The sequence below is a fragment of the Dermacentor albipictus genome, chromosome 1 (assembly GCF_038994185.2).
Source record: "Dermacentor albipictus isolate Rhodes 1998 colony chromosome 1, USDA_Dalb.pri_finalv2, whole genome shotgun sequence".
Lineage (NCBI taxonomy): Eukaryota > Metazoa > Arthropoda > Arachnida > Ixodida > Ixodidae > Dermacentor > Dermacentor albipictus.
Genome location: NC_091821.1, coordinates 161721870 through 161738469, shown reverse-complemented (window position 1 = coordinate 161738469; position 16600 = coordinate 161721870). Strand labels below are relative to the sequence as shown.

Sequence of the window (16600 nt, the reverse complement as noted above, 5' to 3'; positions counted from 1 at the left end):
CATGATTCCTAATTACCGCCCTGCAGACCACCTAAAGGTTGTTGCCTCAGTGCTGTTATGTTTGTTTGTGTGTTTGTTTCCTATAATGTAGGAGATCACAAGCCCAAACCAACCACTATCCCTGGAAATTCGGTATAAATGTTTACCGTATACAGAGTCCTTTCATTTCGAGGCACAAGCTGAGGGAGAATATGGAATGCCTAGATGGAGGGTTTCCCCCCCACAACATCCGGAACTAAAGAGAGTACATGCTCACAGCGCGCAACTATAAAAACCAGGTATCAAACCGAATGCATGCAAAGGGTAAAGCGGCGCGTACAGAGAGGGCGACGCTTCGGGCACGCGTAGGATATCCCGTGTCCCTGTGCATTGAGTTGTTGGAGTGAGCGGGGAACACGCGGAAGCACGCAGGGATGAAAAGTAAATGCACCTAGCAAAGAAGACGGCATTGATAAATGGCAGCGAGCATTCATTACGGCTGCATTCATGCCCCGCTTTAGCGGTCCGATTGCTCTAGCATTCGCCAAACCGTTGCGATGAACTTTTTGCATAGGGTTGGTCGCGGCATTTATATTCAAGAATGTGCATTATTTTCGCCCACACAGCTCGAACGCCGTAGCGCGCGTGAAGGGGTGCAGACGATGCAGTCGAGCGACACCAGTAGCAGAGAGGGAAAACCCCGGAAGTGGCACCCCGGCATAAAAACGGGCAACTATAGAGCCGAGAAGAAAAATAACAACGTCCACGCAGCGTTCGCGGTCGCAGCACATTCAGAGCTGAAGGTAAACGAACAAGGCCGACAAGTTCAGCCGCTGTAGCACACTCAGTGTAGCGAGGAAAGCAGACACCGACAAGAGCAACAACAGAAGCCAACGACCACCGTCGCGGTCGCCTCGCAAAAGGTCTGCGTGGGGAGGGGACACTGAGAACGCCGATGCGACGAGCGAGTGCGGATGCGACTCGCCTGAATGCGCTTCGAACGCGCGTCCGGGACTTTCAACGCGTGGCCGCGCGTGGCTCCGAAAGCAGAAGCGACGACCGCCGCTGGGCGGCCACTGAAAATGGGGCCACCACTTTTATGAGCCCGGCCGCGTCCGGGACGCGGGCGACCGCCAAGCGAGGACAACGTCCCCCGAATGCATTTCTGCGGACCCGAAGCCGGGCGACCGCCACAGCGCTGGGGACAGCCCGGGAGCACGGCCGACCGCCCGACGAGCCAGCAGCCGCCGATCGCCATGCAGGTGAGCAGTTTCGACAGACTGCAGAGGCCGGCCGCTCGCTGGTAATGCCAGCCAGCGGTCTCTGCCAAAGCAGCCGCTCGTCCTTAGACTTGGCGAGGTATTTGAATTATACACGCACTGGGTCGTCCATTTCCGGCCAACACGCCGTCATCGGTATGCGTTCCAATGTTGAGTAATTCCAATTTATGAAGGAAATCCTTCGATATGACGTGTAATGAAAAAGTAGGATCTATGAAGTTTAGTCCACGGGCCTTAATTTCCAATGTATGCTGTTCTGAATATTTGCACGCTAATGAAGTGTTCCCCTCAGCGTGAACGGCCCTCTACAATATATATATATATATATATATATATATATATATATATATATATATATATATATATATATATATATATATATATATATATATATATATATATATATATATATATATATATATATATATATATATATATATATATATATATACATATATATATACATATATATATATATACATATATATATATATTTATATATATATATATATATATATGTATATATATATATATATATATACCTTAGCAATGCTGGCTTTCAATGCACAACCTAGATTACAGCTCACGCCCAGGTTGCGTTTGCGTCGACCTGCAGAGAAGCCTGCCATGGTGGCTTGGAACGCTAGCGTTCTGTAGCGGAGATCCAGTCGCGGATTGGATTCCCGGCCGCGTAGGCCGCATTTCCATCGGGGTGATAGGAAAAAAGAAGATCGTGTAGTTAAATATAGGCAGACATTGAAGAACACCACGTGGGCAAAATTAATGCGGAACTATCCACTACAGCGTCTCACACAGCCCGAGAAACTGTCTGTGTCCGTTAAACACCATGAATCAATCAATAAACGGATGGATTCAACAGGCGACCAACTACGTAAAGTAAATAACGAATGCAACAAAAAGAACAGAGAAGCACTGAAATCTCCCGTTCAAGCAGAAACGAAAATAATGTTTCCCCACTCGCCTTTTGTTCATAGCTGTTTTATTAAAAGAGTTGCATATCTCGCTACACATCAAGCGGGTATTGAGTGGCTTTTTCGCTCTAACAACAGCGTTCGCAAGACCCTGCAGTGATCTGTGATGCGATTTCTTCTTATTGTCATAACTGTTCAAACAATTACCAATGCCCAGAACGAAGGAGCTCTACAACTAAGGAACTTCTTCCAAACTTGCAAATTCAGGTGTCAAGCGATGCAAATTTCGCGCACGCGATCGCCCACTGAACGGGCACTGATGTCATTGCGCACGTACGCAAGTGTTTCCAATCTCGTGAAAGTAATTTTACATGACTATGAATGAAATTGCGGCCTCTTCATCGCCACGACCTTTTCTTTATTGAAATGAAAATAAAAGAAAAAGACGTAGTCACTTCATAATTGTGACGACTACTACTTTCGCATAGCGGAAAGAACAATATAAAAATGTATGTAAGAAAATGAAAAGAAACCAGGTCGTAGGGTCAGAAATGCACAACACACAGTCTTATACACCCGTGAGCATATCAATATAACAGGCAAATGCAAGTTGCACCACAATGAGTTCGTAAACAAAGTCACAAACACACACGAGCGGCTTTACCTTTATATGCCAGAACAGCCAGTCGCGTTGTCGCCTCATACAGCTGCGACTTCGGTTTTAGCAGTAGCATCTAAACTCCTATAAACAAGAACGATATGAACAAGTAACGCGTTTCGGATAACCTCGTACTGCTTTCTATTGTATTCTATCGATAGATGAGAAACGCCAGGTTGTTTCAATCGAACGTCTATGCTGCTAGATCCTTGTTTAGCAAAAGCGCTTGCTGCCTGTAGGCGCCGAGCCTGACGAGCGTGAACCTCGTCTTCAAGCCATTGTGTAGTAAGTCCGCCAACTTAATTCGTTACAAAGTGATCTAACAGAATTCGGTGGCTCTGCATCAAAAATACAACTTGTGGAGGAAGGGGAGTGGTGCGGCGGAGGAGAGAATGTGATGCAAGATCCGTAGATCGATTACCAGGCACAAATGCGTAGTATATGAAAGGCTGCATCCTCGGATTTAAACTCTGTCTAATGGAAAGCCTTCGCACAACAGCTAGCATAGGCTGAAAGAACTCGGTGCAAAAAAATATCAAACCATAGATACAGCTAGAGTCAGGAGCATTTTCCCCGCACTCTAGCTTTTGCGTTGCCGTTGTTGCTGACCGCTGATTGTGATGTGAATCGGGAGACACGAATAGCACCAGAAAAGGGCCTTTCTCACCATGCTCTTCGATGCGCCGAAAGAAAGCACACCGAGTTCCTCTGTTCCAGTTTGCCGCGTCCCTTGGAGCTATAGGCCTGGTCTTGGTGCACTGGTTGCCGGCTGTCACTGCGTGGCCACCGTCACCCGCCGACTTCTGGGCAGCGTACCGGCGTTTCTATCCAGCAGACGGCGGCGTCCCCTGGACGGCCCAGTCAAGCCCCACCAGCGTTGTGTTTCCCACCCAGCGTTACGCACCAGACAGGTATATACGTACATTCTTTGAAAAGTTTTGGACGCTATTCCTTGGCCATGGTTATCAATCCATGAAGAAACAGTGTTTCATCCTGTGTCAGAATATTATGTTACTCCCGCAGCTGGATTCACTGTGAGCTATTAACTTGGTTTGCGTGCATGAAATTGATTAACGTTTTCATTTCTGCTTTCTTCCTAATAGTCCAACTCTCAATGTTACTCTGAATTTGTCAATTCTCTGTTTGCTTTAGTTTAACTATCTATAATGTCTGGGTCCTCGCGTCACTTTGCCGCAGTAAGCATTAAATAAAATCATTTACATGTTGGAGGCAAGCTTCACTTTACAAGTGAAATGGAGAAACCGAAAGTAATAGTGTCGCTTCCAGGCTCTTCAGCCAATAGTTTATTTAAGCTTAACCGCACGGGCCTACGTTGCTGTGGCGATTTTCTTTCTTTCTACCTGGTTTTTATCCCTATGTTTCATCGCGAACAGCGATGCACTTATGGTCTAGGGAATTCCACGTCAGCCTATCTTGAGCTAACGCCAAAGTGCCTGTAGCGCAATGTTTAGCCGCCAACCCCCTGGTCTTGCCTGTCCCTCAACGTTTTGACGCGTCTAACTTTCTGTCGTGGACTTTCACCACTGCGACAATTTTCAATATGCAGCAACACTTCCACGTGCATAATCTGAGCAAAAGGAAGCCGGCGCTGCTGGATTGGCCCTAACATGTTAAAATAAAGCTCGCTGACTTGCAGAACATAGCGCTGCAACAGATGTACACGTAGAAGCGGGGACCTTATGACAGTGCCTTGCGGAGATTTTAATTAAGGCTTTCCACTGCATGGTCCGGCCTCACGAAAGCCAAGAAGACTCCCACTTTTGTGAAGAAAAACAGCACCAATGTTACATAAGACGACCTTCAATCCTTGCTGCTAGTCATACAGATTTGCAATTACTGCACTTGCCTTTTTACCGCAGCCAAAAATATTAGGTTCCGAGAAGCGTCCAAGAGTTAGGTTCTAACGTTAAGAAGACACCAATCATAACATATACTGCTGTTTTACGTCCACCACTATTGCTCAATTCTTTATTCTTCGCACTTGTTGAGTCAAATTGGTTAACTTTATAAAAAGGAAAGAAGTTGCCTGAACACTAAAAATTACCCTTGTCGGAAATTCAGACACACTGTCAATATTGCGCTCGATGAAATACCCGGGCGGCTTGGGAATAGGTCGCACTGAAAAGCTGCGTGCCCCAAAAAAATAATTCGAATGTACTGAATAGCTTCCCTCAAACAATCATACTATAATCTCATCCAAAGTAGCGCTTGGCTTTTCTCTCTTTTACATTTGTGCCTGCTATGTGGTAGATCATGGTTGTATAAAGATGAACCAACGAGACTACCCATAAATGACAAGTCACGCGCGGCTATTGCGCGCGTCCTCGTCGCATGGAATTGAACATCTGTCAAGGCAAAAAATAGCATATGAACAAACGAGTGTTCTACATCCATGTAAAAGCAGCGCAAAAAGACAGCACCACAAGGCAGAGTAATACACAGGAGAGGCACTGAACTAACAAATGACTGGTTTATTGCACACAGTAGGAATATACTACTTATTCACTACCTAATCATGCACCACGGTGGTCTCGTTATCAGACTCGTCTTCACCGAAAACAATCAAGTTGTTTCTCCTTCCACTGTTTTCGAGTCCGTCAACCTTTTCGACGAAGGAAGTAAGTTGTTTGTTCAATACAGATACCGTGGTCTCAACGTCATCATCTTTTTGCAAAGGGGAGCGCAAAATCGTTGCGAAAGAAGGAGACCTGGACAGGAAAGACGAGCGTCCTTCCTGTCCAGGCCTCCTTTTTCCGCAATGATTCCGCTGTACCCTTTTCAAAAATCATGTCAAACCAACTAGCCCAACAGCTTACTATTCTAAAGGTCATTAACCGTGCTGTCCAGCGCAGCCACAGTTGATAATTGCTTCTTAAAAAACTCGATTCTACTTGTTAGGACATAAATTGTTTGTTCCATGTTTATTTGAGATGCTCCTCAATAGCGGACTGCATTTTCCTTTGGCCGCCCAGTAATTTATGCCGCATTTCTTTTTCGGTTATCCCGGGGTTTTCCTCAATATCACCGCAGAGTAAAAGATCGCCAGGCAAACAAGGCACGCCACTCAAAATACACTTGACACGCAGTATGGGGAGCAAGCCGATCAGCAGCAAGCCGATCAACCAACTGACCCACTTTTACACCCAATTTATTCCTGTTGAGCAGTTGGCGACTGCGTATCGATCTTTAAAGGCTCCTTCATGTCTGGGATCACGTCCCAACGAATGGCTGTTGCGAGTCGACACTAGCCAATGTCTGCACTGCATGGGCCAGATAGCCGCCCCTTTCACGTGTTTTACTAAGCGTCGAATGCAACTATACGCTTTGTGAGGCTGTACAGAGCCGGCTCGCCAGTCGCTTGTGGCTTTTCCATCGCCGTCAGTTGGTGGAGTCATTGGTCATTAACCACGCGTTCTCCAGGCAGTTATTGTTGCGATTGCTTGTTGGACACTCCGAAGCCTTCTCTTTGCCGTAGGTTTCTACGACTACATAAAAAATCTATATTGCGCAAAAAAAAAGGTCGCACAGGGACCCAACGTTCTCACGTAGAGGCTAATATAGCAATAGAACCTTTTCATGGGGATACCGTGGTCGCCGCCATGTTTGATCACGGGGTGGCGCGTCCATTGCTTGCCTCAGGTCTATCTATTGCCTCCGCATTTACAATGGATGCGCATGACACCCTGGTGCAGCTCAGCAAACATCAGCTTCGATGGACATCGTAGACAGTGACTGGGCGGACGACAGGAAGCTTCGGCCACAGCTTCACAGGACATGTAAACGCTTTCGGCGCTCATTACGCTTTGTCCAAACGCTGCGAGCAACGTATGCCGTGCTTGTGCTAGAAGAGTGGCTAGAAATGTATTCCAAGGTGTCAAACATTCTGGTTCTCAATAAAATCAGGACCAGTGTCTATTCCTCTTCCTTCTTTATTTGTCAATTGATTTGAAGCAGCTGCTTGTGAAATTTCTGAATCAGCAACGTTCCTTAGTGCGGTCACTATTCGATTAAATGTTTTCTACCTAATCGCTCGCGGGTGCGCTCAGCTGCGGTAAACTTGTTCTTCCCGCACACAAAGCTTGGAACATTGGTGTTCTGTACTTTTAACAGCTTTAGCAAAGGACATAATATCATTAATCACTCGCTAACTCTGCGGACCATAACCTAACGTTCAGCTTAAACCATTCTCGTGTTGTCTGTGTAGTCCATGCCTCATGCTCCGGCGCATCGATTTAAGAGTGCGCCCATTCACTTAGTCTTGATGCGTGGGCAGTGGACTGGGCGTAAGTTTAAATGTGAGTTGGGGTGGATGTGTGCAGATAATGTGCGAGAAACTTACTATTCCAGGAAGCGGCGCTACTCCCTTTGCCACTGTATAACGAGCGGTACTCACTCTTTCCGATGGCACGGCTTTGCTTTCTTTGGAGGTTAGCGATACAACGCTGGTGGATAAGGGAGTTTTTCATCCTCGAGGGAAGCCGTGCATTGCGAATCGCCGGCAACGCAGGTAGTCCTTGTGTGGCAGCGCTCCGTGAACTTAACCCCACAGATTATTTCCATTCCTTAATATGCCAGTCACTATCTTTGCAGCCAACTACTGCACACGTCTTCCTTCTACCTTTCCACATTTTGCAGCATGACTGAAGTACAGTGCGTTAGCGATCACCGAGTTGCATTTCCGATAGCGGATCTCACAGTAGCAGGGTAGAAGCGGTAATGGTTTCTCATCTGAGCTCTTTCGAATGAGGCATTGTGCAGTGCGCTGCCGAACCTTCTTGTTCCGTTAGAGCAAATGACTTAGTAAACGTTAGTACGATGGCTATCGGTTCTTAACTTGTGTAGGAAAAGACCGTTGCAACAAGCCTTTACAATGATAAAATAGCCACAAGACTGTGGCGGTTCTATTCCCCGTTGGGTCGCTTGACCGCGGTAAAAAGAAAGAAAGAAAGAAAGAAAGAAAGAAAGAAAGAAAGAAAGAAAGAAAGAAAGAAAGAAAGAAAGAAAGAAAGAAAGAAAGAAAGAAAGAAAGAAAGAAAGAAAGAAAGAAAGAAAGAAAGAAAGAAAGAAAGAAAGAAAGAAAGAAAGAAAGAAAGAAATTTATTTTTGCCTATAGCTAATTGCTTCGCCTCCTAAACATGGCTTCTTGCGTATCAAGAATATGCTGTGATGAGTGATCCCCGGTATGCTGTTCAGCATAGATGCATGCTTTTGCCATTAACTTGCAGTCGTACCAATTATCAACAACAATGTTCTAGTTCTAGTGTCACTAGTTCGACTACTAAACCACCACATTCACGATTCACCTTCCAAGTTGAATGAAAGAGAATAGAGAGAAAAATGAAATAAGAAAGAACGAAGTATATTAAGCAGAAAACACACCTCCTTGCTTCACTACGAAAAATGGGATAAAGGCTAGAACACATTAACTGTTCAAGCACGTGCGAAGAAAGCCACTGCTATAATTCAGCAGCACTCCTGCGCCCCCTTCTGGGTCTTCGCCGCTGCAAAGGACTGGTTGTCCAGATATCTCGCTGCGATTCACAGCGGCTGACATTAAATGCCGAAGTGGGGACAGGTACACATCGCATACCGTTTGCAGAATACGTCTATCCTTTCCAGCTTGTAACGTGTCAGTCATCTTTAGATGTAAACCTGCGTTATCGTACCCCGCTCCAATCAACGGTCACACTGTGTCCATTGTTGAGATGCACCACTTCCTGGGCGTCATCATTGCCAGGCAACCTCTCCTGGAGACCCAAGTATGTCTACTTGAAGAAGCTTTCTGCCATTGCTCAGCTAATAACATTCTTTTGCGAGAAACGTGAGTTACACCTCTGAAATCTACGTTGCACTTGTACCGAGGACCATACCTGATATTCCTGCTTTACTGCCTTCCAGTCTGGTCGAATACAATAAAGACCGACAATTACGCACTGTAAACCATACAGGATAAAGTCCTATACACACGTGTTTCTGGCTACCTCAATGCACCTCAACATACGCAACAATTATCATCGCCAGATAGCATTTGTCCCCAACGCAATTAGTTGTCGACTATTTTAGCGGGCACATTCGGATAGCGGACAATCAGCGCACTTCCACGCTGTCACGTGCACAGTCAGTTCCATTTTCGAGACTGGACATAGCTCATCAAGAGTTCATACCGTCAACTTATACACCACTGGAAACCCCTTCGTCCCGTACGTGGTTCTTTCGACAGCAACTGATAGTAGCTTGCAAGATGTTCTATGGTTTCGTTACAACATAACGGCTTACCCTTCGCACCGTTCTTAACAGGCTGGCGAGAAAGCCATTCAAGCTGAACAAGCTCTTAGGACTATGGTCTCGCATATCTAAGCTGCACGAGGCCACAAGAGCGCTTTTGCGATTCCTGAAGCCAGCCAGACTGAGAGACCGTATGCTATACAGCTCTGAGAATTCCAATTCGTCGGAAATTCCAGTTCACATCGATTCTTGACTTTCTTCCTCCGCCTCTCTCTAGCCTCAGACCAAGGAAGCCAACCGGGTTCAGTTCTGGCTAACCTCCTTGCATTATATTTATATTTTTTTTCTCTATTTCTATTTCTCTTTCTCTATACAGCCTGAAGTGCACCTGACTATTCTCGGAATTACAAAGGAGGCTGATCATTTGTTAATGGCTCTCAACCCGCTTACGCTCGTAGTATTGCACAAGACATGCAGAGAGCGCTTGTATCACGCTTGTATTACGCTTGTGTACAGACGGTTCAACCACGTCTATCAGCTCAGTAGCTGCTGCTATCATTGCAGAGAAATAAGTAACAAATAAATTCAAGATGACACACATAACATCCACAGCGATTAGAATTCGCAGCACTTCGCACCACTGCGAACAATATCACTGATGCACGAGCACTAAAATAGGCCAAGTTTGGTGACTAAAAATCACCTGTTAAGAGCTCCCAATGTTCTGCACGTCACAGTATATACGAGCAGGTAATATCCAACATAACAGAAATGACACATTATGATCTGGGAAAAAAAAGGACATGACATCATCTGTCAGTGGTTTCTGGCGTATTGTGGCATCATCGGTAATGACCTCGGTGACAAGGTTGTCCAGTCTGCCCATGAGAGCACCCAGAAGCTTCCAGGTTCTCTGGCGAGGACGGGTGCCGCAGAACTTAGTTTGTCTGCTCGCACGACGACTAAAGTTTTCGGGGACACTTAATTGCCGAATGCGTACCCTGGACCTTTTCCTACTGCTGCAAGTGCCAATTAGTCTATCCCGCTGCGATGCAACGTTGCTGTATCGCCTATGGCTGGGAGTGGTGTTTACGAACGCTTCTTTTTTGCTGTATTTCTCTGGTCGGAAATCTGACTTATGGCACCTGTAAATTCGAGGAAACAATCGAGCTTCTGTTTTGTACACCCGTCCTCGATATCACATTCAACGCATCTCTCTCCTAAACACGCTAAACCGGCTGGACTCCAGCACCTTTTCTGAGACTAAAGTTCTTGAACCGTAGCTACATCCGCCATTGGCACAGAAAGCTATTCGCGCGATGATACAGTCTTTGAAGTTCGCCGTACTGAGTGACCATCTGAACCGCGATTACGTAGCGATGCCTTCCACTCCAGTCTATGCATCTCTTATCATCCACCGTTCACAGTCACCTGGTCACCTTGATATCGCAGGTGGAGCTTCACCCTGACCGCTGACCAAGCGCGAAAAGTTCGAACAGGAACCGCATCGGAAAAGAAATGGCTACAAAAATCGCGGCCCTGTAATTTTGTGTTTTCTCGTGCATGTAGGCTGTGTTCATTCTACTAATTTTTGTTTCTAACCATCTACCCTCAGTGAAATGCATAGCCAACGGTCGTCTGGTCGACATGCACCTTCTTCCACCTCAGTCGACCCTAATCTACCTTAATCCGCCCAAATCCACATTTATCCTCTTTAATACACCTCTATATACCTACGTGGACCTTAATCCAACCTAATCTACCTTATTCTACCTTAATCAAATCACTAATAAATCATTAATTAACTCCGCTAATCCTTATACAGGGCTGAACTTGCTTTGGTTCTCTTCTGGCCTTCCTTGGGTCACGTGATATTTTCTGTACCTGACAACGCGACCTTGAAATAAAGATCTAAGGCTTTCGCCTTAAAATTGACAGTCAATTCAGCATACGCCAAAGAGAGTGAAAGCGAAAGTCTGCGCGCTCAAGAGACATACAATAATTTACTTGACGTTCTCATTCGAATGCATTGTTACTTCTTATTACTTGTTTTCTTCCGCCAAAAGTCGTGGGTTCCAGTGCCTTAATTAAGGCACGTTAATGAACTGGGCCTTTTTTTCTGCCATGATTAGCGGCATCGATGTGGCAGCGACGTGGAAGAAGACGACGACGCACGCGCGAGCAGTGGCATGAGCGCTCTGATTTTCTGTACCTCACAATGCGACCTTGGATACGAAGAGATCTAAGGCTCTCCATAAAATAGTTAATAATAAAAATTGGTAAGAAATGTTCACAAAAAGTTCATTGTAAATGACACACATAGAAAAAGTAACCACGTTCAACTCGGACCAGCCTTCACTGAAAAAAAGATTCTGAAGCGAGAATGAAAACGTTGAAGGGGAAGCACAGACTATTTTATGGGAGAGCTTATTACGAGAGTGAATCAGAAAGTCTTTGCCCCTATTTTTATTAGCCAAACTAAGGTACACACAAGTAATTACAAATATACGTACTATTCATTTGAATAAGTACGGCATTTGAATAAGTTGATCCCGCATGCAAACTCTCATACCTTAAAGCTTGACAGTACGGGCAGATTTCCACATGGTGAGTAATTCATCGCGATAAATTCTCCACACGAACATCAAGACATCACATCCCTGGTTGTCGAGAATCTCGGCGTTTTCAGTTCTTCCTTCCGGTTTTCGACAATAGGTCCTATGCACGTGAAAGCCCTCCATGCTGTTGGTTCTCTAATTTGTTATTATTTCTGGCCTCTTCAAAATTGGCAACAAGTTGGCCAACACAGCCCACGACAGTACGATGAACGGGCTCGAGGCAGCGCGGCCAAACTGGAAGACCAAGAATTTAAATGTTGGCAAACATATCGCAGTTGTGCAAGACGCTTTGAGACCGAAACATATATATTGCTGGTGCGTAAAAATTCCAGAATATAACACCAGATGTTGCACAACGTGCTCGGGGGCTGTTCCGCGGTTTTCTTTTGCCCGTGTCTCGCCACCATAATAATACATGTAGATTGGCTGTGCATGGAGGAGAAAAATGAGAGTACGTCGGTAGGCCACGTGACTGATTCATCAGAGAGATCCCTCCGTGTGCTGCGTCAAGCGAAGTAAGTGGTGTCCGCCCAGATAGCTGCCGGCTCCACAGAGCAAAGCTGCAGTTATAACCGAGCGCGAACATTTCAGTGACATATAATCGTACCAAGTATATAAGTCAAGAACAAGAAATAGTGGTATTCGTGCCGTCATGATACCATCAGGCAGCTTCCACACGCTCAACATTGTCTGTTTTGCTGCGCGGCACATGGGAAACCTTTTCTGTCCGTAGTCTTCGTCTATTAAGATTTCTGTTGGCAGAAGAAAACGCGGTGCTTGCGTTTGCGAGAGGAGTCAGCATAATATATTGACACGTGAGCTTGTTTATCTTTTTCGGGTGACCGCTTTTCGCCGTCTCACAAAAGTTATCGCTCAGCATAGGACGCGCCCGCATATATCGGAAGTTTTTCGAATGTTATCGATGGTTCTTTCTGCTGTCTGTTGTCACCGAAGCTTGCGTAATCTGACTGCATGTGTGACGCGAATTGTGTTGAACTTTCTGGAAGACACGCGGACACCAGCGATTACTCTGGAACCTTCGATGGCTCATGTATAAAAGCCCACACGCTTGGCCGGCAGACCAGATTTCGACGATCGCCGACCGTGTTCGCCGCTATCACTCTGCGTTGAGTGTAGGCTATTTTTGTGGCCACAAGTTCGCCCAATAAAAGTTAGTTTCGTCATTCAGAGATTGGCCGCTGTATTATTCACCGTCACTGCTACGTGACAACATTCTTATGTGGAATGGTAAGCACAAGTGGCGGACTATATACAAAAGGGCCGCAGGGCTTAAGCAAGATGAAACACAGTTGGCGCAAACGGTCCTGCAAAAACATGGCGGCTCACCAGCATTGGTATACAGATAAGGCATGAACTTCTCTGAACGTTAAGCCTTTTTGCATGTAACGTCCCAGTGGCTTTGTAAATGACCTAAGTGACATGTCTCAGCATAGAAGCAAAAGAATGTAATAATATAGACGCAGTCTGCGGCGTATTAGTACAGAAAATTACGCAAAGATTGTCTAAAACCGCGCAATTTCGGCAAAATCTCGGTCACTGTGGTCGTTTCAAACAAGATGTAGCCAGGTCGCACGCTGAAATTATTTAAAACATATGGCTCACAACAGGCTAAATATTCCATGGCAGCTTTCTAGACTATGTCTGAGGGCAGTGAGTGGTTTGGCGGCCGAAAGTACCTACCTATACCTCCGCCTGAGGAGGCGGAGGTATAAGCAGGAGCAGGGCACGGAGCAGGAGCCCAATGATGTCGAGGTATCGACCTTCGTTGATCTAGGGGGCGACATGACTTCCACGTACGTCGGCGGCGTGCTGACTGGAGCCTGTTGGTAGCCGGCCAGACGAATTTCGGCAAACGATGACCTGCTGTATGACCGAGAACAGAGGTTGACATGCAGAGATGGAGCGCCATCACTGCATGCGAATGCTGGCTTTGAATAGGTTTGCCGTAGCGCTATTAAAAGACAGGACTAAAGAAGACGCACAGTGTGTGTCCCTGTGTGTATTCTTTTGACCTGTCTCTTAACCGCGCTACAGCAAACCTATTCAAGGTGCGTTACCAACAAGCCCACATTGCAACCCTCGTAAATTTGATTTGAAGCTTCAGAGGTCCGCGATCAGTGTGGCCGAGCGCAACCACCCAACTCGAATGTCATACCATTTGGGGTACCGATTAGCGTGCGAGCGCTTATTTATTTATTATTTATTTATTTATTTATTTATTTATTTATTTATTTATTTGTTTGTTTATTACAGATACTTTCAGAGTCCGAGGCCCTTACAGAAAGGAGTGGTTTTATGCATATAGAGGTGTGCAATCACACAATTTATCAAAGTACAAGTTAACAAAATGCGTAATCTTGAATGGCACTTCTAAAGTTCGGCTCAATAACGACAGCGATGGAGGCAGGAAGGTGGTTCCATTCAGCGCGGATTTTGGGGATGAAGGAATCATATGTTAGTTCGGCGAAATGGTGGACCGGAACTTTAAACTTCTGGTCGATTGAAGAAAAAGGTAGCTTTTTAACACTTCACTTTGATGATAGATTTTGTGAAAGAGGCAGAGACGAAGACATTTACGACCTAAAGACAGATCGGGCAGGTTTAGTGTGTTCTTCATCGTGGATACAGAAGCGCAGCGGGAATAGTTTGACAGAATAAACCGGGCTGCGTGATTATGAACAGATTCCACGGTAGCGATTAGTATGGATTGACTGGGGTCCCAGATGCTAGATGCATATCCTAGTTCTGGATGGACTAAAGCTTTATACAGAATTAGTTTTTAAGGAGCACGACGCTTTGGGAAAGTTACGGCGCATGTAGCCAAGCGTACGGTTAGCATTGCGAGTTACGCAATCAATGTGCATGTTCCAGGATAGGCCGGTAGTAATATTAATGCCAAGGTATACAGAGGAGTTAACGGAATCCCCGCGGTTGCTTAGTGGCTATGGTATTGGGCTGCTAAGCACGAGATCGCGGGATCGAATCCCGGCCACGGCGGCCGAATTTCGATTAAAGCTAAATGCGAAAACGCCCGTGTACTTAGATATTGGTGCACGTTAAAGAACCCCAGGCGGTCCAAATATCGGGAGTCCCCCACTACGGCATGCCTCATAATCAGACAGAGATTTTGGCACGTAAAAGCCAATAATTTAATTTTTAATAGGAGTTAGCGGAATTCAAGGGGGCTTCTTTAAGATAGTAAGTGTAGTTTGATTTGTAGAGGCGCCGGGTTATTCTCATGCTGTTAAGTTTATTAACGTTTAATTGCATAGGCCATTCGTCACACCATATGGATAATTTGTTGAGATCTTTTTGGATATTTAGTGAACCAGATGAATTTGTTATTTTGTGGTAGATTATGCAATCATCTGCAAAAAGCTTAATTGATGAAAACAAAACAATACTGTCAAGAAGATCATCACTATATATACGAAACAACAAAGGCCCAATACAAACCCCTGTGGTACGCCGGACGTAATATAATAAAGAGTAGAAGAATAATCGTTAGCAATTATATATTGGGTTTGGTTTGAAAGAAAGTCTTTAATCCAGTTAAATATGCTAGTGTCAATATTAAGTTTTCTAAGCTTCAAAAGGAGTAAGTGATGAGGTGCTGAGTCAAATCCCTGTGCGAAATCAAGAAAAATGCAGTCTATATCGAAACCGAGGTCAGTAGCTACAACTAGATCATTAGTAAACGTCAGTAGGTGGGTCTCACATGAAAGCATTTTCCTAAATCCATGTTGAGAGTTATTAAAGAAATAATTTTTCTCCAAAAATTCGATTAGCTGCGAATGTATGATCTATGATTTTGCATGGGATACTTGCCAATGAGATCGGGCGATAGTTATCTGCTGAATGAGCATTACCTGATTTGAAGATAGGGACCACCTTCCCCACCTTCCAGTCACTGGGTAATGGGGAACATTGCACAGATTGTTCAAAAAGTTTTGAGGGAACGATTGCTAAGTACATTCCAGTTATGTTTAAGAAGTTTGAGTTGCATAGCTTTGCGCCAGCGGAAAAGTAGATCTTCAGATTATCAATAAGCTTGGTAACGCGAAGCCATCCCATAACAATGGGATCCATAGGGGGAAAGTTTTTGTCAGGCAAGCGTGGTAACAATGCAGGAGCGCCTGTACTGAAGGAAACGAATGCATTGTTTACGACTGTGCAAGGGTGGCTAAGCGGAAGGATAGTGTCATCGCTGTTAGATAACTGTATGAGTCGTGTTGGTGAACCGCTGAGAATGCTCCCAAATTTGTGAGGGTTAGTTGAAGTACCGACGGCAGGGTGTTGTTAAGAAAAGAATCTTTTGCGCGCTCAATCAGGCACATTCATTATGAATACGCTGATATGCCGACCAATGATCAATATTGTTAGTTCACTTTGCGTGACGGAACGTTCTTTTCTTTTTATGTCATCGGCGCTTTAAAGAAGAGTTTATGCATGGTGACGGGGATTACAGATGATTTTCATTTTCGTAATATATCATTTGACGAGATATACAATTTTTTCTTTATACAAGGTCCAGTTTGCTTCTACGGAATGTTTGCTGAAGTTGCTGGTATAGCCCTCCGTAAACAACAACTTATTGAACGGCAGGTCAATATTTATGTCCAATATTTTATCCCAACATCTATGTGAACGTTCGTTTTCTATTTTGCCCCAGTCGAAAAGGCTGCCGTGGTTTTGGTAAAATCCACGGCCTCCAGCAATGCCATAGCCGCAAACCTAACGCGGCGGCCACAGAAGTGTTAATTTGATGGTCTACCGCTTCAGTAGTGTCGCCTGGGCCCTGCGATGCGCTTTAATTATTGCGGCTCTGCTTCTGCACGCCCTGCGAAGTTTTCCTGCTTGACATAC

At 45.2% G+C, this 16600-nt stretch overlaps 1 protein-coding gene and 1 long non-coding RNA gene across 2 annotated transcripts in view; one reads left to right on the top strand and one right to left on the bottom strand.

The window, feature by feature from the left end:
- LOC135910448 (uncharacterized) overlaps positions 1 to 16600 on the bottom strand; it is a 98812-nt gene that overhangs the window by 5686 nt on the left and 76526 nt on the right. Inside the window, exon 3 of the long non-coding RNA XR_010567072.2 lies at positions 3517 to 3697. This is a non-coding gene — a long non-coding RNA (uncharacterized lncRNA). The remainder of the gene's footprint in view (positions 1 to 3516; positions 3698 to 16600) is intronic.
- Positions 870 to 16600, top strand: part of LOC135910438 (uncharacterized) — a 41740-nt gene continuing 26009 nt past the window's right edge. The window contains exons 1-2 of the mRNA XM_065442479.1: positions 870 to 1241; positions 3567 to 3760. Of these exons, the coding sequence (XP_065298551.1) occupies positions 1137 to 1241; positions 3567 to 3760 (299 nt within the window). The 5' untranslated portion in view covers positions 870 to 1136. The remainder of the gene's footprint in view (positions 1242 to 3566; positions 3761 to 16600) is intronic.